Source organism: Schistocerca americana, chromosome 1, assembly GCF_021461395.2.
Source record: "Schistocerca americana isolate TAMUIC-IGC-003095 chromosome 1, iqSchAmer2.1, whole genome shotgun sequence".
Classification (NCBI taxonomy): Eukaryota; Metazoa; Arthropoda; class Insecta; order Orthoptera; family Acrididae; genus Schistocerca; species Schistocerca americana.
The window spans coordinates 851,291,716-851,316,748 of NC_060119.1; the positions used below are offsets into that span (position 1 = coordinate 851,291,716).

General features: G+C 38.8%; 1 protein-coding gene across 1 annotated transcript in view; it reads left to right on the top strand.

Annotated features, from left to right (window-relative positions):
• LOC124594602 (E3 ubiquitin-protein ligase TRIM37-like) overlaps nt 1-23,800 on the top strand; it is a 205,488-nt gene extending 181,688 nt beyond the window's left edge. Inside the window, exons 9-11 of the mRNA XM_047132978.1 lie at nt 11,839-11,984; nt 23,266-23,509; nt 23,597-23,800. Of these exons, the coding sequence (XP_046988934.1) occupies nt 11,839-11,984; nt 23,266-23,509; nt 23,597-23,800 (594 nt within the window). The remainder of the gene's footprint in view (nt 1-11,838; nt 11,985-23,265; nt 23,510-23,596) is intronic.
• The last annotated feature ends 1,233 nt before the right edge of the window (nt 23,801-25,033 follow it).

Sequence of the window (25,033 nt, forward strand, 5' to 3'; positions counted from 1 at the left end):
CATCAATAATATCTTGTGCCCCATTTTGTTGCTCTCCATGGCAAGCCATCCTGTGGTTACATTTCAGCAAGATAATGCCTACCCACACATAGTGAGAGTTTCTACTGCTCATTTTTGTGCTTGCCAAACCCTACTTTGGCCAGAAAGATCACTGGATCTCTGCAATTGAGAGTGTTTGGAGCATTATGGTTAAAGCCCTCCAAGCATCCCAGTATTTTGGCAAGCTAACATGTCAGTTGGACAGAATTTGGCATGATATCCCCTCAGTAGGTCAGTAGGGCATCCGGCAACTTTATCGATCGGTACCAAGATGAATAACTGCTTACATAAAAGACAGACGTGGACCAGTGCATAGTGCATTAGTGACATGCTCAGTCTCTGAAGTTGTTTCTCCTAAATAAATCACCCAATTTTTATGAAATTGGAATCATTTGTTTGTCTGTACATGTACATTACACCTACCAATTTTTGCACAATTCAGGTATTTCCTTCATGGTGCATTACTTCCGGGCACAGAACATCTTTTTATTCCTCTTTGCATTAGGTCCTGATATTTTTAAAAAGCTAATCTTTTCATTGTTTTGTCATCCGTGCTGGAATTATTGCACCAGAAAACCCAGTGCATCCACTTTCTTTGTGAAAGATGTGGTGCACAATTTCATTTCCATCAATGTCCGCTTTGCAGTGTACATTACCTCTGTAGCTAACAATAAACTCAGAGTGGATATATTTAGTTATGTGGGGTGTTTGTTAATAATACAATTCTTCAAGAAATTGAATCAGTCATATGTATTCACAGCAACTTCATCTTTTTCATTTCTAGCAGCAACAGCAGAGTTAATGTGTGTTGTAGGTGTAGGCTTTTATTGCTACATAATGTCAGCTGGCATTTCAGAGTTGTAAGCAACAAATTGCTAATATCTGTAGACATTTAAAACTCTCAAATAAAAAAATAGCACTTGTCGTGTTTGGCATTATTGTATTCACAAAACGTTCTTCTTTTACACAAAGCTACTTTGAACTCCTTAAAATGCCTTTAAAATTTAGAAGATATTGTTTTGAAGCATTGCATATGCAGGGGCAAGACTTAGAAAATGGGCCTTCTTTATAATAAGTAAATTATTACAATATACAAAAAAATGAAAATAGATATTTTAGACATTGTTGAATGTTTTTGCTTGCACTGAAAATTTTGCTTCTCTGACAAGAAGTCCCTTTCCACTTTCCATCTCGCATATGTGGTATATAAATACAGCATATGTTTAGTGTATAAATGGGAAACATTGTTAGCTAAAATCTTGACAATGTCGTGTTCACTTTACTTCAGATTTTTACAAAATACTCTACTAAACCTTCAGACACACAGAGGCTACAATTATTTTAAAATATGTATGTTATACAAACATATATATTTAAAATCTGTACTACTATTAGAATGAAAAGTGTTCCTATCATAGCACAGAAAAGACAAATATGTCCTTGGCAGTGTAATGGATGTAAAAAAGGGAACTAGCTTTAGGGATATAAAAAAAAGGAACTAATTTTCTGACATATCTGGCAGCTTCAAAAACATTAAAATCAAAACATCTTGACTTACATGTGCTTTTTTACTCATTAATATTAGCACTCATGTCATGCAGTATAATGCATTGTGTCATGTAAAGTAACATGATACATGATGTCTTCCCCCAGGAAAAATTCACCCCCAGAACATCCTCTCACAGCAACTTTTTTAGCTCTTACATGCAAGCTCTTCAGCCATCTGATATTATGTATTTTTTACTACAGCTGGCAATTCTTCCTGATTTAGGGCACGGGATCAAGGACTTTAGCCTATAAATTGTAAGCCTCAGGTGTGCCAACACCTTCCAGCTAACAGACCTCAGTGAACTGAGGTAATTGAGTTAACTTGTAAAAAAGTGTGAAAATGTCGAGATGTCTTGATTTAAATGTCTTTAAAGCTACCAGATAAGCCGAAAAGCTAGTCCTCTTATTTTACATCCCTAACTCTGCCCACAACATACTTGCCTTTTTTGTGCTATTATAGCAACATTTTTCATTCTGGCTCTCAGCTTTTACTCTACCATAATGATGTAGCCTTTTGTTGGCTCAGGCAATGACTGTTCCGGGATGGGTTTGTTTATTGCCATTCAAACCATGTTGCTTATATTGTGACAATGCATAACACTTGCACAAAACAACAGCAAGGCCATTAAGTACATGTATATGTCTTCCTTCTTACAAAATTTGAATTGATTTGCACAAGTTTGAAACATATAAGAAACATGTCTAAAAAACCTCATAAAACCATTTTTATGTAAGATCCAAATGACACTAGATTTTTGAAAGTCACTATTCAATTTTATTGTAAGAACTTTTTATTTATTTTTTAAATTTTTTATTTACTTATTTTTCATTTATCCCTTTTTGTGCATTCATTCATGTAAGAATGAGTTTACATGCTGCCTTTAGTTTGAGTTTTAACCATTGTATCTCAACAATGGATAAAGATTATTGGATTAAAAAAAAGATTCATTTTGAGTTTATCCATTTACCTAACTTTGTGCAAATAAAATCTGAATGCACATACAAATGGTGCCATTAGCTGGGTATTAATTTTAGCCTAATTAACTTCTCTTGCAAAAGGAATTAATCAATTTGCACATTTTGCCTGGGTGCCAGCACCGGTTCATCATTCAAACCTTGCTTAATATACTGTAACAATTCATCTATATGGCCAAGTTTGCTAACACACAATTGTGCAATGGTTCAAATCATGGTTGTGGGAAAAATTTTCACTACCAATATATGGCCAGCAAGGGGAGGAGAGGTGGTGACATGTAGTTCTTGATCAACAGACTTTGAACCATTGTCCTGGTTTAAATACCAAATCTCTCCACAGTGTCTCACAAAGTGAGGGCATGTGACACTCAAGTTGGTTTGTGTGGCGATCCTCCACAGCAAGCACAGAAATATTTGTTTTGTAAATAAAACACAAGATGGTGCAAAATGACATACAATCACAAACTCACACATAAAATCACTAATATTTTCAAAAGACAGGAAATAAACATAGCATACCCAACAGACAATTCTATACAAAGAAAACACCCCAAATCTGACAAAAAAAACAGAGACATATACCAGAAAGCGGGTATATATCAACTAGAGTATAACACTTGTCAAGGCAGATACATAGGGCTAACAGGTAGAACATTTGACATCAGATACAAAGAACACATCAGAGCCTGGAAATAAGGGGCAAACCACTCTACATTTGCAGAACACCTAAGAGAACATTACCACAAACCAACCACTAGAGAAGAAGATATTAAAATAATTAGAATCAACAATAAAAAACACCTCCAAACCCTGCAAGAAAATTACCACATACACAAAACCAAAGCAGAAAGGAAAACCCTGTTGAATGATCAAGTACACATGCCAAACAATTCATTGTTTACACTAATACATAAAATAATAGAATAACACTCCCAAGGAGGATTAATATAATAATACCACCCAACTTCTTTACTCTCACTTATCCATGAACCCCTCCACAGAACATTGAAACAAAAAGTCAAATCATCTGTCACTTCGTTACGTTGGCAAAAATTAGGTAAACACCCCAAACAGGTGGAAACACGTAATGAAGTGCTTGTTAAAAGCACAGTGTCTGAAGAAATAGTTATTTCAAGTGGCAAAATAATAATAGTACACCAAAAAAAAAAGGGGGAGGAACATGGTGAACCAAAATTGCGCTAATATGTCAGTAATAAAGTGGTAGTGCAACCTCCAGACCAGATGAGAGGAAATGCAGATCACAGTAAATCTTAAGTAATTACTTTTTTACATAAAAAATCATGATGTGAACTGTTTGATAATCATGACAGATCCTGTGGGATCGTGCCCACTCATCACTAATAGGGTGCCCACGGGATGCAGCATTCTCAGAATACTATACAACAATTCAAACAAATAACATTAGTAGTTTTACTTCTAGAAAGCAAATTGACAGTATTTAACTTTGGATATTTTCAAGTAGTAGTCACAAACGAGGAGCGACATGTAATATAATTTAAGAGTCCTTGATATGTGAAATGTTCAGGAAAGTTGACGCACATCACTGATAAGTAACGTCCGTGATCCGGTGCAGATCTGAGTGGCCGAGGCTACAAGGAGTGGCATTTATATTCCCTTCTTCCAGGTGTCGCTCTTGGCGTGGTACGGTCCAATTCCACACACCATTGGCTGCCATTTTCTCACTGCCTTATCTGCTCTTGTGTTCTGCATCATCGTACCAGCACTTGTGGTTACACCAGAACAGATCCCACTGATAATGCGTCTGAGAACATAAATTAAGTGACAGCAGAAAAAGTGGTATTATTTAGAAAAAGGAAATAATGCATGTGACACTGTTGATGGTGATCTGTCTGTCAGATGAGGATGTTAACTTGGCAGCCCCCTTTGTGTTATTCACGAGGAATAGGCTATATGCTGGCACTGGGTTTCACCCTCTTCCTTCTCTCATCTTCAGCATAATGGAGCTTGTTGTAAATAGAGAAAAAAAAGGAAGAAGAATATACTGCAACATAGCTACAGTAAGACAGATGTTCAGATGGCTATCTATACAAATGGCCACTTGTCCAGGCTAAATCAAAAACGTTTTACCCATGTTCTTAGCTCAAATTGGAACCAGGTCAGACATAGCCTGAATATTTTTTAATAAATACGTATGTAGTAATGTATAAAGAGGAAACACTGTTAGCAAAAATCTCTCAAAGTAGTTGACCAATTTACTTCCAATTTTTACATGATATTCAAGCAAACATTTGGATGTAAGCTATATATTTTTAATATATATAATATAAATAATATATAATAGGGAAAAGTTGTTAGCAAAAATATCAAAAAGCTCTTGGCTGATTTACTTCAAATTTTAGGCAATATTCTAATGTATCTTTTTAAATATACACTAGTGGGAAAAAAGTTGCAACACCAACAAGGAGATTTGTGACATAAACGAAAGTTGTTAGGCATGTTTCTATGTCTGAAAGATTATATCTATTCAAATTTTGTGCCAGTCACATAAGAGAGGCAGTAGTAATGCAACAATGATGATGCCAATCAGATTTGGTTCAAATACATGCTTTAACTGTCATGAGCATTAGTTATGTTTGAGATTGGATGTGGTGAGTTGATGTTAATCAACAATTCCTTTAAGGTGACAAAGACACCATTATTGGCACCTTTCAGAGTTTGAACGAGGTTGTGTAATAAGGCTATGAGAAGCTGGATGTTCCTTCTGTGACATTATAGAAAGATGTAACAGGAACATAGCCACTGTACATGATTGCTGGTAGTGGTGGTTGCAAGAATATACAGTAGGAATGTAGCCACTGAACATCATTGCTGGCTGTGGTGGTCACAAAAATATACAGTCGCAAGAAGACCGCGTTATGGATGGCCACATGGCACTACCAAGAGGGAAGACCATAATATTAGGCATATGGCTCTAGTGCAACATACTACACCTGCAACAGCAATTTGAACAGCAGTTAGCACAACAGTGACACAACAAACTGTTCCAAACCAGTTACTTTGAGGAAAGCTTGGAACCAGACATCCTGTTGCATGAATTCTGAAGACCCCAAACCACCTGCATTTGCGGCTTTAGTGGTGTCAAGCAAGAGCTCATTGGAGGGTGGGGTGGAGGTCTAAAGCATTTTCTGATGAAATATGGATCTGCTTCAGTGCCAGTGATGACTGTGTGTTGGTTAGAAGGAGACCAGTTGGGAGCCTGTATGGACCTGGCTGTGTGTTAAACACACTGGACCTATCCCTGGAGTTATCATCTGGAGTGTGATTTCATATGGCAGCAGGAGCATTCTTTTGGTTATCCCAGGCACCCTGACTGCAAAATTGTATATCAGTCAAGTTTTTTGACTTGGTGTACTGTCATTCATGAACAGCATTCCAGGGGGCATTTTCCAACATAATAATGCTTGCACACATACTGCTGTTGTAACCCAACATGCTCTACAGAGTGTCAACATGTTGCCTTGGCCTGCTCGATCACCACATCTCTCTCTACAATTGAACACATATGGGATGATAACTCCAATATCATCCACAAATAGCATTAATCATCTCTATACTACCTAGCCAAGTGCAACAGTTTTGGAACACCATCCTACAAACTGACATCTAGTGCCTATTTGCAACTCGTGCACATTTGCAAGCTTGCATTCAACATTCTAGTGGTTACACCTGTTATTAATGTACCAGCATTTAACATTTGCAATGGCTTATCTCACACTTCGGTTAACCTGTGATCTTGCAGTGTTAATCACTTAAAAGTATTACCTAGACAAATGTAGTCATGAAACTTCATTCCTCTACATTAATTATTTTTGGGTGTTGCGACTTGCTTTTCCATCTTTCTCTCTCTCTCTCTCTGTAAATATATACTAAACAAAGAGGAAATGTTGTAAATAAAAATCTCGAAAATTCCTCGATTAATTAACTTCTCATTTTTAAACAATACTCTAATAAACGCTCAGATGGCCATTGGCTGTAAAATTGATTAATCAACAATTTACAGGTTTTCTGTTAAAAATTACTGTGAGAAAGTTCCTAGCTCAAATATGAACCAAGCACCAAGACCCTCCAAACCATGAATCTGTGTGTACCCTTCACAAACATATTTGTTACAGTGCTTTCATGCTGTAATGATAAAAGACAAATTGATGGTTAATGTTGTTACAAAAAATCTTGAAAAATTCTTCACTTTGTTGTTGTTGTTGTGGTCTTTAGTCCTGAGACTGGTTTGATGCAGCTCTCCATGCTACTCTATCCTGTGCAAGCTTCTTCATCTCCCAGTACCTACTGCAACCTACATCCTTCTGAATCTGCTTAGTGTATTCATCTCTTGGTCTCCCTCTACGATTTAACCCTCTGCACTGCCCTCCAATACTAAATTGGTGATCCCTTGATGCCTCAGAACATGTCCTACCAACCAATCCCTTCTTCTGGTCAAGATGTGCCACAAAGTTCTCTTCTCCCCAATCCTATTCAATACTTCCTCATTAGTTATGTGATCTACCCATCTAATCTTCAGTATTCTTCTGTAGCACCACATTTCGAAAGCTTCTATTCTCTTCTTGTCCAAACTATTAATTGTCCATGTTTCACTTCCATACATGGCTACACTCCATTCAAATACTTTCAGAAATGACTTCCTGACACTTAAATCTATACTTGTTGCTAACAAATTTCTCTTCTTCAGAAACGCTACAGTCTACATTTTATATCCTCTCTATTTCGACCATCATCAGTTATTTTGCTCCCCAAATAGCAAACCTCCTTTACTACTTTAAGTGTCTCATTTCCTAATCTAATTCCCTCAGCATCACCCAACTTAATCCGACTACATTCCATTATCCTCATTTTGCTTTTGTTGATGTTCATCTTATATCCTCCTTTCAAGACACTGTCCATTCCGTTCAAATGCTCTTCCAAGTCCTTTGCTGTCTCTGACAGAATTACAATGTCATCGGCGAACCTCAGAGTTTTTATTTCTTCTCCATGAATTTTAATACCTACTCCGAATTTTTCTTTTGTTTCCTTTACTACTTGCTCAATATACAGATTGAACAACATCGGGGAGAGGCTACAACCCTGTCTCACTCCCTTCCCAACCACTGCTTCCCTTTCATGTCCCTCGACTCTTATAACTGCCATCTGGTTTCTGTACAAATTGTAAATAGCCTTTCGCTCCCCGTGTTTTACCCCTGCCACCTTTAGAATTTGAAAGAGAGTATTCCAGTCAACATTCTCAAAAGCTTTTCTAAGTCTACAAATGCTAGAAATGTAGGTTTTCCTTTCCTTACTCTTTCTTCTAAGATAAGTCCTAAGGTCAGTATTGCCACACGCGTTCCAGTATTTCTACGGAATCCAAACTGATCTTCCCCGAGGTCGGCTTCTACTAGTTTTTCCATTCATCTGTAAAGAATTTGTGTTATTATTTTGCAGCTGTGGCTTATTAAACTAATAGTTCAGTAATTTTCACATCTGTCAACACTTGCTTTCTTTGGGACTGGAATTATGATATTCTTCTTGAAATCTGAGGGTATTTCGCCTGTTACTTACACTTTGCTCAACAGATGGTAGAGTTTTGTCAGGACTGGCTCTCCCAAGGCCGTCAGTAGTTCCAATGGAATGTTGTCTACTCCGGGGGCCTTGTTTCGACTCAGGTCTTTCAGTGCTCTGTCAAACTCTTCACGCAGCATCGTATCTCCCATTTCATCTTCATCTACATCCTCTTCCATTTCCATAATATTGTCCTCAAGTACATCGCCCTTGTATAGACCCTCTATGCACTCCTTCCACCTTTCTGCTTTCCCTTCTTTGCTTAGAACTGGGTTTTCATCTGAGCTCTTGATGTTCATACAAGTGGTTCTCTTATCTCCAAAGGTCTCTTTTAATTTTCCTGTAGGCAGTATCTATCTTACCCCTCGTGAGATAAGCCTCTACATCCTTACATTTGTCCTCTAGCCATCCCTGCTTAGCCATTTTGCACTTGCTGTCGATCTCATTTTTGAGACGTTTGTATTCCTTTTTGCCTGCTTCATTTACTGCAATTTTATATTTTCTCCTTTCATCAATTAAATTCAATATTTCTTCTGTTACCCAAGGATTTCTACTAGCCCTCATCTTTTTACCTACTTGATCCTCTGCTGGCCTCACTACTTCATCCCTCAAAGCTACCCATTCTTTTTCTACTGTATTTCTTTCCCCCATTCCTGTCAATTGTTCCCTTATGCTCTCCCTGAAACTCTGTACAACCTCTGGTTTAGTCAGTTTATCCAGGTCCCATCTCCTTAAATTCCCACCTTTTTGCAGTTTCTTCAGTTTCAATCTACAGGTCATAACCAATAGATTGTGGTCAGAGTCCACATCTGCCCCTGGAAATGTCTTACAATTTAAACCTGGTTCCTAAATCTCTGTCTTACCATTATATAATATATCTGAAACCTTTTAGTATCTCCAGGGTTCTTCCTTGTATACAACCTTCTTTCATGATTCTTAAACCAAGTGTTAGCTATGATTAAGTTGTGCTCTGTGCAAAATTCTACCAGACGGCTTTCTCTTTCATTTCTTAGCCCCAATCCATATTCACCTGCTACATTTCCTTCTCTCCCTTTTCCTACTACTGAGTTCCAGTCACCCACGACTATTAAATTTTTGTCACCCTTCACTATCTGAATAATTTCTTTTATTTCATCATACATTTCTTCAATTTCTTCATCATCTGCAGAGCTAGTTGGCATATAAACTTGTACTACTATAGTAGGCATCTATCTTGGCCACAATAATGCGTTCACTATGCTGTTTGTAGTAGCTAGTTCTTCTCACCAATTTACTTAAAATTTTTACACGGTTCTCTAACAAATGTTCAGACAGACATAAATTAAGCATTTTTAAGTGTATATGGTATATAATATAATACAATCTATATGGTATATTTTCACTACCAGTATTTGGCTGGCAAGGGGAGCGGAGCTGAAGGCGTAAAGTTCCTGATCGACAGCTTTTGCACCAATGTCCAACCCTGAATAGGCAGTAAAGGAAACCAAAGAAAAATTTTGAGTAGGAATTTAAGTTCAGGGAAAAGAAATAAAAACTTTGAGGTTTGCCAATGACACTGCAGTTCTGTCTGAGACAGTAGAGGACTTGGAAGAGCAGTGTCTTGAAAGGAGGATATAAGATGAACATCCACAAAAGCAAAATGAGGGTAATGGAATGTAGTCCAATTAAATCAGGTGATGCTGAGGGAATTAGATTAGGAAACAGAACACTTGAAGTAGTATATTTATTTTGTTATTTGGGCAGCAAAATAACTGCTGATGGGAGTAGTAAAGAGGGTATAAAATGTAGATTGGCAATGCAAGAAAGTGTTTGTTAACATCAAAAATAGATTAAGTGTTAGGAAGTCTTTTCTGAAGGTATTTGCCTGGAATGTAGCCATGTATGGAAGTGGAACATGAACAATAAATAATTTAGACAAAAAGAGAATAGAAGCCTTCAAATGTGGTGCTACAGAAGAATGTTGAAGATTAGATGAATCAGTCGTGTAACAAATGAGGAGGTACTGAACAGAATGTGGGAGACAAGAAGTTTGTGGCACAACTTGACAAAAAGAAGGAATTGGTTGATAGGACACATTCTGACACATCAAGAGGTCATCAATTTAGTACTGGAGGGAAATAGAGGGGGTAAAAATCAGTAAGCAGATTCTGAAGGATATAGATTGCATCAGTTATTTGCACAGAATAAAGTAGCATGGTATGTATCTCGATATATAAAAGGCAGTGTCCTGCCTGCCTGACTGACTCACCACCCAGCCCAAACTGCTAAAGTTAGAAACTTGAAACTTGGAGAAAGTGTGGAGCTTATACTGTAAGCATCGTTTAAGAAGGTATTTTTCAAAATTCCAACTGAATGGAGCAAAATAGGAGATGATGGCTTCTTTTTTTTATGATGCTATCAAAGCAATTTTGAAGCTAGACCTACAAAAATTGGTATTTGGTTTTTTGGTCAAAAATAAAGAAATATGTGTTTCAGCACTTGTGGAACTTTAACCCTATGGGGGTGAAATAGTGGGTGAAATCTTTTCATGAAAATATATTGTTACTATACTAAAGTATTTTTAAAGCTACATCTGTGAACATTGGTGTTTGACTTCTTGGTTGCAAATAAAAAGATACATGATTCAGTGTTTTTGGAAATTGAGCCTATAAGGGGGTGAAATAGGGGATGACATTTTTTATGAAAATATTTTACTAAGAAAGCATTTTTAAACTAAATCTATGAAAATTTAAATTGGCTTCTCAATTACAAATTTTAAAAAATGTGTTTCACATTTTTTGGAAATTCAGCCCCTATGGGGGTGAAACAGAGGATGAAAGTTTTTACGCAAATATTTCATTGTGTAAGTATTTTTGAAGTCTATGAAGATTTGTATTCTCTGTTAGAAATAAAACATGCACATGCCACTGTTTTTAGAACTTAAACTCATTAGCGGTAAAATAGAGGGTGAAATATTGTATGAAAATATTTCACTGTGAAAGTATTTTTATAGCTAAATCTTTGAAAATTGTTGTTTGGCTTCTCAGTTAGAGATGAAAAAATACGTTTCACTCTTTTTGGAAATTCATCCCGTAAGGGGGTGAAATAGGGTCAAACTGATTCACTGACTCATTACCGCCCAGCCCAAACTGCTAAGGGTAGAAACTTGAAGTTTGGAGGGGATGTGGATCTTACACTGCAGGCATCTTTTAAGAAGGGACTGTCCAAAATTCCACTCCTAAGGGGGTGAAATAAGGGATGAAATGCTCTTTGAAAGTATGTCACGATTAAGGGAATTTTGAAGCTGGATCTATGAAAACTGGTTTCTGGTTTCTCAGCCAGAAAATAAAAAATATGTTTCAGCATGTTTGGAAATTCGTCCACTAAGGGGGTAAATTAATTGATAAAAGGTTTTTTGAAAATAAAGAACTACTGAAGGATTTTTAATGCTACATCTGTGACAGTTGGTATTTGACTTCTCAGTTAGAAATAAAACGATACATGTTTCAGTGTTTCTGGAAATTCAACCCCCAAGGGAGTGCAGTAGAGGATGAACATTTTTTTAAAAAATATTTCATTACATTAAAAAAATTTCAAAGCTAAATTTATGAAAATTGGTATTTCATTTTTCAGTTAGATATAAAGAAATATTGCTTAGGGGACAAAAAACACACACACATTTTAATTAATTACTTGCCTTCTTTTCAGAGACTGAGAATTGAAATTTCACGGAACAACATATCAGCTACAAGAGGTCATGATGATGCAGAAACTACAATACACAGCAAATCTATCATAACATCGAACTCTGATGGTGATAATGAACATTCAGTTGATAATGAGACAGAGAATGTGTAAGTTTTATATTTTATTTTCATTTGTTTTACATATATTTTAAATCAGTTAGCCCATACTTAATGAGATTAACAATTAGCTAGTATTTCATAACTCCAGCCACCAAGATTGCTGATAACTGTATAGTACATACTGTAAAATCACTATTGCCTTTCTTTGACATTTCATTACAAATCAACGTTCTTTAATTGTTCATAGGATATGTGACAGACAGCTCACTTCACTAAATTTCTCCATATTTCTCTCTAGAAGTACAGGCATAGATAGCATGCTGCATAAATAGATAATACTGTGCAGTCCAAGAAAATTCTCATCCTGTTAAGTTTAAATAAATCCCCATCACAATAATGTATGACTATTTTGGCCTTAAAGAAGTGAAAGGGTAAGGAAACATGTACACACTATTATAGATCAGTGTCCTAACATTCATCTGTTGCACGATTGTAAACCATATTCAACACTTGAAGACTTAACAACTTTTAGAGGGAAAGAGGATTATGTTGTAGAGATAGAAAAAAAAAACTTAGTTGTCTGAAACACACATTGAGTTTTACCATAAGATATCTTGCAAATAGCAGGTGTAGATAAATGGCTAGATCCCATCTTCCTAGGTTTCTGAAAAGCATTCATCATTATGCCACATTCTCAGTTGACAACCAAGACATGATAATATGTAGTATCTTTAACAATATGTAATTATCTCAAAGAAATTTGGACTATTAGTATCTAATATGTTGCAAAGGAAGACAAATTTTCATCAAAAATGAAAATAATATCAGGAGTACTGCACTGAAATTTACAGGACTATGGTTGTTCTCTGTAAATGATATTAACCGTATGAAAGGCACAGTAACTTGTGAAGCTATGCATGTTGTTTATCAACTAACTGTCTCCAATAAACAGTATTTTATATTGGAATGAAAACCATTAAACCAGTTGAGCAAATGAATGAGCACAGAAAAATTGTCCACCTTGGGCACACACAGTACCCAGTTGCTAAATAAGCTTTAAACTGACTGCTTGCTACACCATCAAAGCTGTTCGGATCCTCGCATCTGACTCTAGTTCCCTTAAACTCAAGAGAAAGGAACTTGCTCTCCCACACATCCCTGCATTTGTACGCTCTCCTGGGCCTATTCTTGGTTAATTCTGTTCTTTTTATCTGTGGACTGAACCTGGCATAGTGTTTCGAATTCATCTTTGCCCATCCTCATCCTCAGTACTGGTGGGTTTCTCTCATTCTGAGGTCAGAGTGACTTGCCTTTCTCTTTAACCTTCCCCAGCAATATCTCTATCTCCTCCCAGAGGAAGAAACTATTAGTTTCAAAAGCTATAAAGAGTATCACTTTTACTTTTACATTAGTCTGTCAGCAATATGACACATTTCACCTTCTGGAGGTGTGTAATGGCAGAAATTCTGCCTCATAATCTCTATATGTAAAAGGCTGATTGACTCATTACCAAGCCCAAACCACTAAGGATAGAAACTTGAAATTTGCAGAGGGTGTTGATCTTATACTGTAGGTGTTGTTTAAGAAGGGATTTTTTGAAATTCTATCCCTAAAGGATGTGAAATAGGAGATGAAGAGTTTTGTGAAAATATGTTGCTATTAAGGCAATTTTGAAGATAGAACTACAAAAATTGGTATTTGGCATCTTGGTCAGAAATTTAAAAAAATATTATGTATTTTGGCATTTGTGGAATTTCAACCTCGAAGAGGTGCAGTAGGGGATGAAGGATTTTTGGAAAAATTTTGAAGCTAGAACCATAAATGTTGATATCTTGACTTTTCAATCAGAAATAAAAAATACATATGCTTCAGCATTTTTGGAAATTCAGCCACTAAGGTGGTTCAGTAGGTGATGATGAGTTTAATGAAAATCTGTCATTATGAAAGCGTTTCTAGAGCTAAATATATGCAAATTTGTATTTCATGTCTCAGTTAGAAATACAAAAATGTGTGTTTCAGTATTTTTGGAAATTCAATCCTAAAGGGCATGAAATAGGGGATGACAGTTCAAACCACTGGGTACAAAAACTTTAAATTTTGAGAGGGTGTTGATGTTATACAGTTGGCATCATTTAAGAAGGAATTTTTCAAAATTCTGCTCCTAAGGGGTTGAAATAGGGGATGAAGGGTTTTTTAAAAATGTCACCGTTAAGGCAGTTTTGAAGACAGAACTACGAAAAACGGTATTTCGCTTCTTGATCAGAAATTTAAAAAAAAAAATATGCTTCATTGTTTTTGGAAATTCAATAGCAAAGGGGGGTGAAATAAGGGATGCAAAGTTTTATAAAAGCCCAAGGCAATTTTTATTTGGCCTCTCGCTCAAAAAAGAAAACACGTTTCATCTTTAAAAAAAAAAAAAATAAATAAATAAAAAAAAAAATCTCTAAGGATGTGAAATAGGGGAGGAAAGTTTTTATGCAATTATTTCATTATGGAATCATTTATTTCACTCCCTTAAGAGTTTAAATTCAAAAACACAGAAACATATTCTTTTTTTATTTCTAAGTGAGAAGCCAAATACTAATTTTCATATATTTATCTTCAAAAATGCTTTTGTAATGAATCACTTCCATAAAACTTTTCATCCCTTTTTGACCCCCTTAGGTGCTGAAATTTCTAAATCGCTGAAACACTTAACATTTCTAATCAAGAACCCAAATACAAATTTTCATAGATTTAGATTTAGAAATACTGTCTTAATGAAATATTTTCATAGCTCTGTTCATTTCCTATTTCATCCCCTTAGAGACTTAGTTTCCAAAAACACTGAAACACCTATTTCTTTCATTTTTTAAAAAAATTCTAACTGTGGAAGTTAGATATCAGCTTCCTTAGATTTAATTGGCACTTCAGTAGTTCTTTGACAATACTTCAGTAGTTCTTTAATAATGCTTTTTTGCTCAAATAAACTTTGATACCCTATTTTACTCCCTTAGGAGTTTAATTTCTAGGAATTCTGAAACACATGTTTTATTTGTGATCAAGAAACCAATTATCAATTTTTGTAGTTCTAACTACCAGAATCAATTTTTTGCACAGTGTGTAGATTTAGATGTGAGAAATTGGTGTAACAACATACAAATCCAACTAAAGAAAAAGAAAAAAAAGTCTGTTCAGACCATATAGTCTATGTGGGGAAGCAACAGGCATTAAGCTTGTTTACCAGTAAATGAAGCAGCAGGCAGGGTCACCAATATTCTCAAATATTTGCTCAAGATGCTTTTATTTATGGGAAAGTATACTCACTTAGTGAATGTAAGGAAATGTAGAATCACTTTGGCAGTACTTCTACTTGGTGTACTGCATGATAGCTCTCTTGACAGGACTATTTATCATCATGCATGGAAATGAGAGACATCCTACCCAGAATCCTTTCCACCCTGCTGAAGTGGTATCCTGCTGCTCACCTGGTTCATCCTTATGTCACTCCCTCTTCCAATCACTTGCCACAGGGATCATATCCCTGCCAGAGACTGAGGTGCAAGACCTGCCGAATTCACCATGCAGCATATTCTGCTCAAGTCCTTTCATAGACTTATCCTATTTCATCAGGGGCAGGGTCGCCCGTGAAAACACCATGCTGCAATTTCTGCACAACATATGTGGGCATTACCAGTAATCAGCTGTCGACCATAATGAATGACCATTGCCAATAGCAGAATTGCTCACCCAGCGCCAGAACACACTGCTTAGCACAACATGCTCAGTGCACTTCCTGCTTCACAACCTGTGTCATTTGAATCATCCTCTCCAGCACCAGCTTTTCTGAAGTATGCATATGGCAGTTATCCTTACATGTCCTTTGCTCCATTGCTCCAGCAACCCTCCCCTCTTGGCCTCAGTCTCCACTAAACCACAGCACCCACACTCTCCACCCAACAGTGTGTGTGTGTGTGTGTGTGTGTGTGTGTGTGTGTGTGAGAGAGAGAGAGAGAGAGAGAGAGAGAGAGAGAGAGAGAGAGAGAGAGAGAGAGAGAGGGGGGGGGGGGGGGCGGTTGCAAAGTTTTCATTCTTTTTCGTCTGCCTGTTGATTACTCAACCCTTCTAAGTGATTCACATTTGACTAGAACTTTCCTCGCCATATCTGTATTCTCTAGTGGCTCTCTTACATCCTAAACCTCATGTCATCCATACATTGTTACTGTCTCATCTTTTACATCTGCTTTATCTCTCCTGAATTTGCTGACTGTATCTCTTCCTATATTTTTCTCCTCATCTTTGTTACATGCACACATCACTACCCCAACCAGAAGGCTGAGTATGGCTCTTGCAACACCCTGTAGTTTCACTGTAGCGTACACTATCTTATGAACCACTCAGCCAAATCGCAGTTAAACTATCAATTACTACATTTCATCTTGAAATTGACCTACCACTCCTCACAAATTTCTCCCATCATAAGCTTATGTGTACTATTTCTTCCCCCCTGTATGACAACAAATAATGCCCAATTGAATACCTTGACATCACAGAATTATCCTATAGCCCTCAGCACAATTTTTCTGGGCTTCTCATTCCCCAAACCTGTACCCTATTACTCATATTCCCTTTACAACCATTTAATGCTTCCATTTGTCCATCTCATGCATCTACTTCATACTGTATTCTTCTTTCCCGAGTGACATCCCATCTCAAATGGACCCCTGCCCCATCTATCACAAAAGTATCCCTATTCCTAGCTAAAACCCCATCCCACAGCCTGTTCCATAAATGCTGTCTAAACCATTGAATCCATCCAACAATCTAACCATAAAAGTTCCCTTCTCTGGATCACAGCTCTCCTTTCACAGTGGCCTTCAAATTTTCAAATTTCGTCAGTCTCTATTCCTCACAAACCTAATACTGAACAAAACTGCATGGTGCAAGCATCCCAGAACAACCTGTGCTCCCTCTTCAAAATACTTTTACTGTGCAGTTCCCACTACCAACACTATATCTCCCAAATTTAAACATTTGCCCTCCAATACGTGGAAGAACAGTCCAAACCCCACCTTCAAAATTACCAGATATATTGACATCCTACTTCTGCTTCAAAGGACCACTATCCAACAGCACCTATCCTGCTCTTAGTGAACTTCTTCATCAATCCCTAATAGCATTCAGACCCTGCCTTGCTGGTCTTTTTCATTTGCCACAAACCAGCCCCTCAATATTCCACAAGACCCAGAGCTGAAGTAAATCCAAAAGACTGTTGTCAACATAAAAAACCTCAACCCTACATACACTTCAGTCTTATTCAAAGGCTTCACCTTAAGCCCCACATCCAAGTTCATGCTGGACTCATCAAAGACCGACTCTCCTCCCAATGCCTAAAGTAGAAACACTTCTTTGCTTTTAGACCCTCCATCCAAAGTCAACCTAATCGTAACATTGAACCTAGCATTTCCCATTTCATACTACCAAAATCATGATGTCAACAACCTAACTATCCCTGGTCACCTTTCATGAATTCTTTATCTCCATTTTGGCCTCAGTGTTCTCCCCAGGTCCTTTCCCAAGAACACAGATATCTCTCTCATCAGAACAAAGTACAGTCATTTGCAACCTCAACATAGGGCCTCACTTAATCATACTCCCTGCAGATAAAGGTTCACCAGTGTCATGATGAATTGCAGTGACTACTTGAAAGAAGGTTTCTGTCAACAGTCTATCTTCTCCATTCTCAAGCTCTGCCATAGTGATCCCATCCCAGCAGTTCAACATAACCTCCAATCCTTACTCAACTAAGACCATCCCAGAATCTTTCTCCTATGTACATCTCCATCCTCACCCTAATGACCCAGTATGACCCTAATGACCAGTATTCTACATTTCTTATTTGTTTTCAGACATATGCTTTATGGGTCTTTTTCCTAATTTGGACCAGTTCTCGTTTCTGTAAGAATTTGGGACACTTTGTTTAAAAATGCTATACAACCAAAACATGGAGAAAGATACTGTATTAATTCCAAATTTAATCAATGATGAGTTGCTGTATTGAGAGCAGTTGAAAAGAATCTGTGGATTGACAGGAAAAAGACATCAGCAGAGAAGAAATTAGGAGAATCCTGGAGATTTTTTTCAGAGACTGAACTGAGTTTTCAGAATGAAACTTATGACATGCATGTAAAAGGAACTTTACAGTTGTATGTATTGATAGTTCTGACTAGTAGCAGTGAGACATGGACTTTTAATACAGAAAATGCCCAAAACTGAGGATTACTCAACAATCGATGGAGAGGTGCATGATGAGGAATAATAGGAGAGTTGGGAAAAGAAACCAATGACCTTGGAGCTCTATTGGAAAGAAGATGTAGTTTTGGTCATAATGATAAGGAATGGAAGTGGGTAGGACATGTAGCCAGTCAAATGAGTGGTAGATGGAAGAAAGAAGTCCTTTGTTTGATTCCGAAAGATAAGAAAAGACCAAAGTAATGATATAATTTGAGGTTTATAGATGACAGTAGAAAACTTACAGGAGCAACACAGATGTGACTAACTGAAGTAATGTTGCATGTTAAAGTCTGGAAGAGGCTCTTCACATGGGAAAAATATATCTAAAAACAAAGATGATGTGACTTACCAAACGAAAGCGCTGGCACGTCGATAGACACACAAACAAACACAAATATACACACAAAATTCTAGCTTTCGCAACCAATGGTTGCTTCGTCAGGAAAGAGGGAAGGAGAGGGAAAGACGAAAGGATGTGGGTTTTGAAGGAGAGGGTAAGGAGTCATTCCAATCCCGGGAGCGGAAAGACTTACCTTAGGGGGAAAAAAGGACGGGTATACACTCGCACACACAAACATATCCATCCAGACATATACAGACACAAGCAGACATATTAAAAGGCAAAGAGTTTGGGCAGAGATGTCAGTCGAGGCGGAAGTGCAGAGGCAAAGATGTTGTTGAATGACAGGTGAGGTATGAGTGGCGGCAACTTGAAATTAGCGGAGATTGAGGCCTGGTGGATAACGGGAAGAGAGGATATATTGAAGAGCAAGTTCCCATCTCCGGAGTTCAGACAGGTTGGTGTTAGTGGGAAGTATCCAGATAACCCGGACGGTGTAACACTGTGCCAAGATGTGCTGGCCGTGCACCAAGGCATGTTTAGCCACAGGGTGATCCTCATTACCAACAAACACTGTCTGCCTGTGTCCATTCATGCGAATGGACAGTTTGTTGCTGGTCATTCCCACATAGAATGCGTCACAGTGTAGGCAGGTCAGTTGGTAAATCACGTGGGTGCTTTCACACGTGGCTCTGCCTTTGATCGTGTACACCTCCGGGTTACAGGACTGGAGTAGGTGGTGGTGGGAGGGTGCATGGGACAGGTTTTACACAGGGGGCAGTTACAAGGGTAGGAGCCAGAGGGTAGGGAAGAAAGTTTGGGGATTTCATAGGGATGAACTAAGAGGTTACGAAGGTTAGGTGGACAGCGGGAAGACACTCTTGGTGGAGTGGGGAGCATTTCATGAAGGATGGATCTTATTTCAGGGCAGGATTTGAGGAAGTCGTATCCCTGCTGGAGAGCCACATTCAGAGTCTGATCCAGTCCTGGAAAGTATCCTGTCACAAGTGGGGCACTTTTGTGGTTCTTCTGTGGGAGTTTCTGGGTTTGAGAGGATGAGGAAGTGGCTCTGGTTATTTGCTTCTGTACCAGGTCGGGAGGGTAGTTGCGGGATGCAAAAGCTGTTGTCAGGTTATTGGTGTAATTGTTCAGGGATTCCGGACTGGAGCAGATTCGTTTGCCACGAAGACCTAGGCTGTAGGGAAGGGACCGTTTGATGTGGAATGGGCGGCAGCTTTCATAATGGAGGTACTGTTGCTTGTTGGTGCGTTTGATGTGGACGGACATGTGAAGCTGGCCATTGGACAGGTGGAGGTCAACATCAAGGAAAGTGGCATGGGATTTGGAGTAGGACCAGGTGAATCTGATGGAACCAAAGGAGTTGAGGTTGGAGAGGAAATTCTGGAGTTCTTCTTCACTGTGAGTCCAGATCATGAGGATGTCATTAATAAATCTGTACCAAACTTTGGGTTGGCAGGCCTGGGTAACCAAGAAGGCTTCCTCTAAGCGACCCATGAATAGGTTGGCGTACGAGGGGGCCATCGTGGTACCCATGGCTGTTCCCTTTAATTGTTGGTATGTCTGGCCTTCAAAAGTGAAGAAGTTGTGGATCAGGATGAAGCTGGCTAAGGTAATGAGGAAAGAGGTTTTAGGTAGAGTGGCAGGTGATCGGCATGAAAGGAAGTGCTCCATCGCAGCGAGGCCCTGGACGTGCGGGATATTTGTGTATAAGGAAGTGGCATCAATGGTTACAAGGATGGTTTCCGGGGGTAACACATTGGGTAAGGATTCCAGGCGTTCGAGAAAGTGGTTGGTGTCTTTGATGAAGGATGGGAGACTGCATGTAATGGGTTGAAGGTGTTGCTCTACGTAGGCAGAGATACGTTCTGTGGGGGCTTGGTAACCAGCTACAATGGGGCGGCCGGGATGATTGGGTTTGTGAATTTTAGGAAGAAGGTAGAAGGTAGGGGTGTGGGGTGTCGGTGGGGTTAGGAGGTTGATGGAGTCAGGTGAAAGGTTTTGTAGGGGGCCTAAGGTTCTGAGGATTCCTTGAAGCTCCGCCTGGACATCAGGAATGGGATTACCTTGGCAAACTTTGTATGTGGTGTTGTCTGAAAGCTGACGCAGTCCCTCAGCCACATACTCCTGACGATCAAGTACCACGGTCATGGAACCCTTGTCCGCCGGAAGAATGACGATGGATCGGTGAGCCTTCAGATCACGGATAGCCTGGGCTTCAGCAGTGGTGATGCTGGGAGTACGATTAAGGTTTTTTAAGAAGGATTGAGAGGCAAGGCTGGCAGTCAGAAATTCCTGGAAGGTTTGGAGAGGGTGATTTTGAGGAAGAAGAGGTGGGTCCCGCTGTGATGGAGGACGGAACTGTTCCAGGCAGGGTACAGTTTGGATAGTGTCTTGGGGAGTTGGATCATTAGGAGTAGGATTAGGATCATTTTTCTTCATGGCAAAGTGATATTTCCAGCAGAGAGTAGGAGTGTAGGACAGTAAATCTTTGACGAGGGCTGTTTGGTTGAATCTGGGAGTGGGGCTGAAGGTGAGGCCTTTGGATAGGACAGAGGTTTCGGATTGGGAGAGAGGTTTGGAGGAAAAGTTAACTACTGAATTAGGGTGTTGTGGTTCCAGATTGTGTTGATTGGAATTTTGAGGTTTTGGAGGGAGTGGAGCTGGAAGTGGGAGATTGAGTAGATGGGAGAGACTGGGTTTGTGTGCAATGAGAGGAGGTTGAGGTTTGCTGGAAAGGTTGTGAAGGGTGAGTGAGTTGCCTTTCCGGAGGTGGGAAACCAGGAGATTGGATAGTTTTTTGAGGTGAAGGGTGGCATGCTGTTCTAATTTGCGGTTGGCCAGAAGGAGGATGCTCTGAACAGCCGGTGTGGGTGTGGGAGAGGAAAGATTGAGGACTTTTATTAAGGATAGGAGTTGACGGGTGTGTTCATTGGCTGAGTTGATGTGTAGGAGGAGGATTAGGTGGGTGAGGGCAATGGATTGTTCAGTTTGGAACTGGTATAGGGACTGATGGAAAGAAGGGTTGCAGCCAGAGTTGGGAACTTTAAGTGTGAGGACTTTGGGGGTAATGCCAAATGTCAGTCAAGCCTGAGAAAATAAAATATGCAAGTGTAATCTGGCTAGGGTGAAGGCATGTTTGCGGAGGGAATGTAAATAAAACTTAATGGGATCATTGTGGGGGTGTTGTGAGGGTGACATGGTATTAGAAGGTGGAAAGTGTAACATGAGGCTGAAATGAAAATGAAAATATAAATATATGGGGAGAGATAAAGGTGAACTGGAGATCTGTTGTGAAAAAAGGCGAAAAGTGTTGGTTAAAGCTGGGCTATGTTGATCCTGTGGTGAACTTGGGTTGGTAGACAACGATGTACACAAAGGTTAGGTGGTTGTGTTGCCGCCAAAACACGTTAAAGGATGGAGAAATTCGGTAAAATTTCGAAAAAACTGCGTGTAAATGTATTAAAAGGAGTGGTTTTGTGGTGGCAGATTATGAAAATGAGGCTTTCGTCTTTCCCTCTCCTTCCCTCTTTCCTGATGAACCAACCGTTGGTTGCGAAAGCTAGAATTTTGTGTGTATATTTGTGTTAGTTTGTGTGTCTATCAACGTGCCAGCGCTTTCGTTTGGTAAGTCACATCATCTTTGTTTTTAGATATATATCACACACACACACACACACACACACACACACACACACACACACACACACACACACACCAAACGAAAGCGTTGGTATGTTGATAGACACACAAACAAACACAAAATTCAAGCTTTCGCAATCCTTCATCAGGAAAGAGGGAAGGAGAGGGAAAGACGAAAGGATGTGGGTTTTAAGGGAGAGGGTAAGGAGTCATTCCAATCCCGGGAGCGGAAAGACTTACCTTATGGGGAAAAAGGGACAGGTATGCACTCGCACACACACACATATCCATCCTTCCCTCTTTCCTGATGAAGCAACCGTGGGTTGCAAAAGCTTAAATTTTGTGTGTGTGTTTGTGTTTGTTAGTGTCTCTATCAACATACAAACGCTTTCGTTTGGTAAGTTACATCATCTTTGTTTTTAGATATATTTTTCCCATGTGGAATGTTTACACACACACACACACACACACACACCTTTTGTTCCACAGATCTACAGCGAGGAAATCCTCAATGATGTTGAACGTGCATAAAACAAGAATACATAATACATTTTCCCAAAAAAAAGGAGAGATAGGCTAATGTTGTAATTGTGTGTTCCATTGGTCAAATTCATGATAAACACTGTTATGTGTAAAGTGTCAACCGAACAATTGTAGAACGCTAATTTAAAAAGAAAAGGAAAATGTGAAAAAAAATTATATGGCAACAGGTTATTTTGTAAATGAATAATTATTTGTGTTAAAGAATTCCTCTATTTAGAAGGAGTTGTTAATGTGAAATTCTTTAATCTACATTTGAAAACACTTTTGCTATGTGTCAGACCTTTATTCCTGCATGATGTCCTCATGCAGGCTCCAAAACTGTCTCAAAATACAATTTGAAAACCACTAGACACAACAAATCATTGTAAATGAATTGAAATGACCATTAACTTGCTTATTCTTTCTTCATGAGGAGCTAAATCCACCATCAGATAGAAATGTTGTGTTGTGATTCATATATTTTAACTACAACACTTATTGTCAGTACATGTCACTGTCTGGATTGTTTTGTAGAAATGATGATAACGTTCAAAACAGACTGCCAGAAGAAAGTAATAAACTGCCTAAGGGGAACCATTTAAATGAAGTCAGCACCACTGGAAATAGTTCAACTGTGCCAAAGCTGTCAGTTTTCAAAATGACAGATTCAGTTCCAATCACTTTGAGAAACTGTGATGAATTTCTGTCATTGGATTTGCCTGTGAACTTGATAAGCATGACAGAGAGAGTGTCCAGTAACAGCAGCACAGATTCAGAGGTAATTTCTCATTACTAAAGTTATTATAATTGTGTGTATCAATATAATATAATAAACTAAACTGAAAGTGTGAAATTTGATTATTAGGAGCTGAGTGACAACGATGGATTTAGTGATATTAGTGACCACATCAGTGCACACGCTGGAAGACCAGAAGGCAATATCAACAATGAAAATGATATAGATGATGAAACCATGTCAGGTACCAGTATTAATTATTTATTCATATTCGATGAGTCAGTTTTCTGTTCAAAAGAACCACATCTCATAATTTATCAGCATCAGTATTAATTTTGTATCCATTGATTATTTGATGAGTCAATTTTCTGTTCAAAAGAACCATCTCTCATAACTAAATATGCTTTTCTTTTTTTCTTTCTGAAAGACACAATGACATGCCAAAATATTATGACCACCTGCTTAATGGTGTGTCTGTCCACCACCAGTATACAATACCTCTGCAATTCTGCATGGCATGGGTTCGATAAGTCCTTGGTGGGTTTTTGGAGGTGTGTGACACCAGATGTCAATGTGTAAGTGATGCAGTTCTTGTAAATTATGGGCTGGTGGTTTACAGCCCCAGAGCTGCTGCCCAATAGTGGCTCAGATGTTCTCCATCAGGTTTAGAGCAAATAAAAATTTTGTGGCCAAGACATCAATATGAATTCAATGTCATGCCTCCCAAACCACTGCAGCATGATTCTGGCCTTGTGATACGGACAGTTATCCTGCTGAAAGAAATCATTGCCATCAGGGAAAACATCAAGCATGAAGGGATGCAGATGGTTTGCGATAATGCTCAGTTAGTACACAGCTGTCCCAATGCCTTCAGTTACTACCAAAGGGCCCTTGGATGTCCAGGTGAATACCAGCCCCTACCGGCTTGCGTCATTGGTGCAGTGCATGTTTCAAGCAGATTTTCATCTGGATGACAGTGATCCAGACACGACCATCAATCTAGTGTAACAAGAAAGGCAATTCATCCAACCAGATGACATGTTTCTGTTGATCCACAATCCAATCTACTTGTCCCATGCTCACTGCAGTAGTAACTAATGATGTTAGGTAAACATCAGGACACATAGGGGTCAGCTGCTTCTGTAGTTCAGCAGTGTGCAATGAATGGTGTGCTCAACACTTGTGCCTGCACCAGCTTCATACTGTCACCATATTCGCCACAGATCACTGCCTATCCTGTTTTACCCACTGGCATCGTACAAGTCTCTGACCTCCGTGATCTGTGATGAGGCATGGACATCTAACACCTTGTTGCTTATTCTTGGTTTCACCGTCCATCAACCACATAGATGCTTGTGACAGCAGCTCACAAACATCTGACCAGCATTGTCATTTCACAGGTGCTCATTTCCAGGTATAGCAATCTGCCTTTGTCAGTCATTTATGTCAATGGACTTCCCATTTGCAGCTGCTATAACTGCCAGAATGATTCCACATTCATCTCTGCTCCACTTGTATACTTTTCTTACTGTCATGTGCCCTCCATGCCACTAGGTGAAATACAGA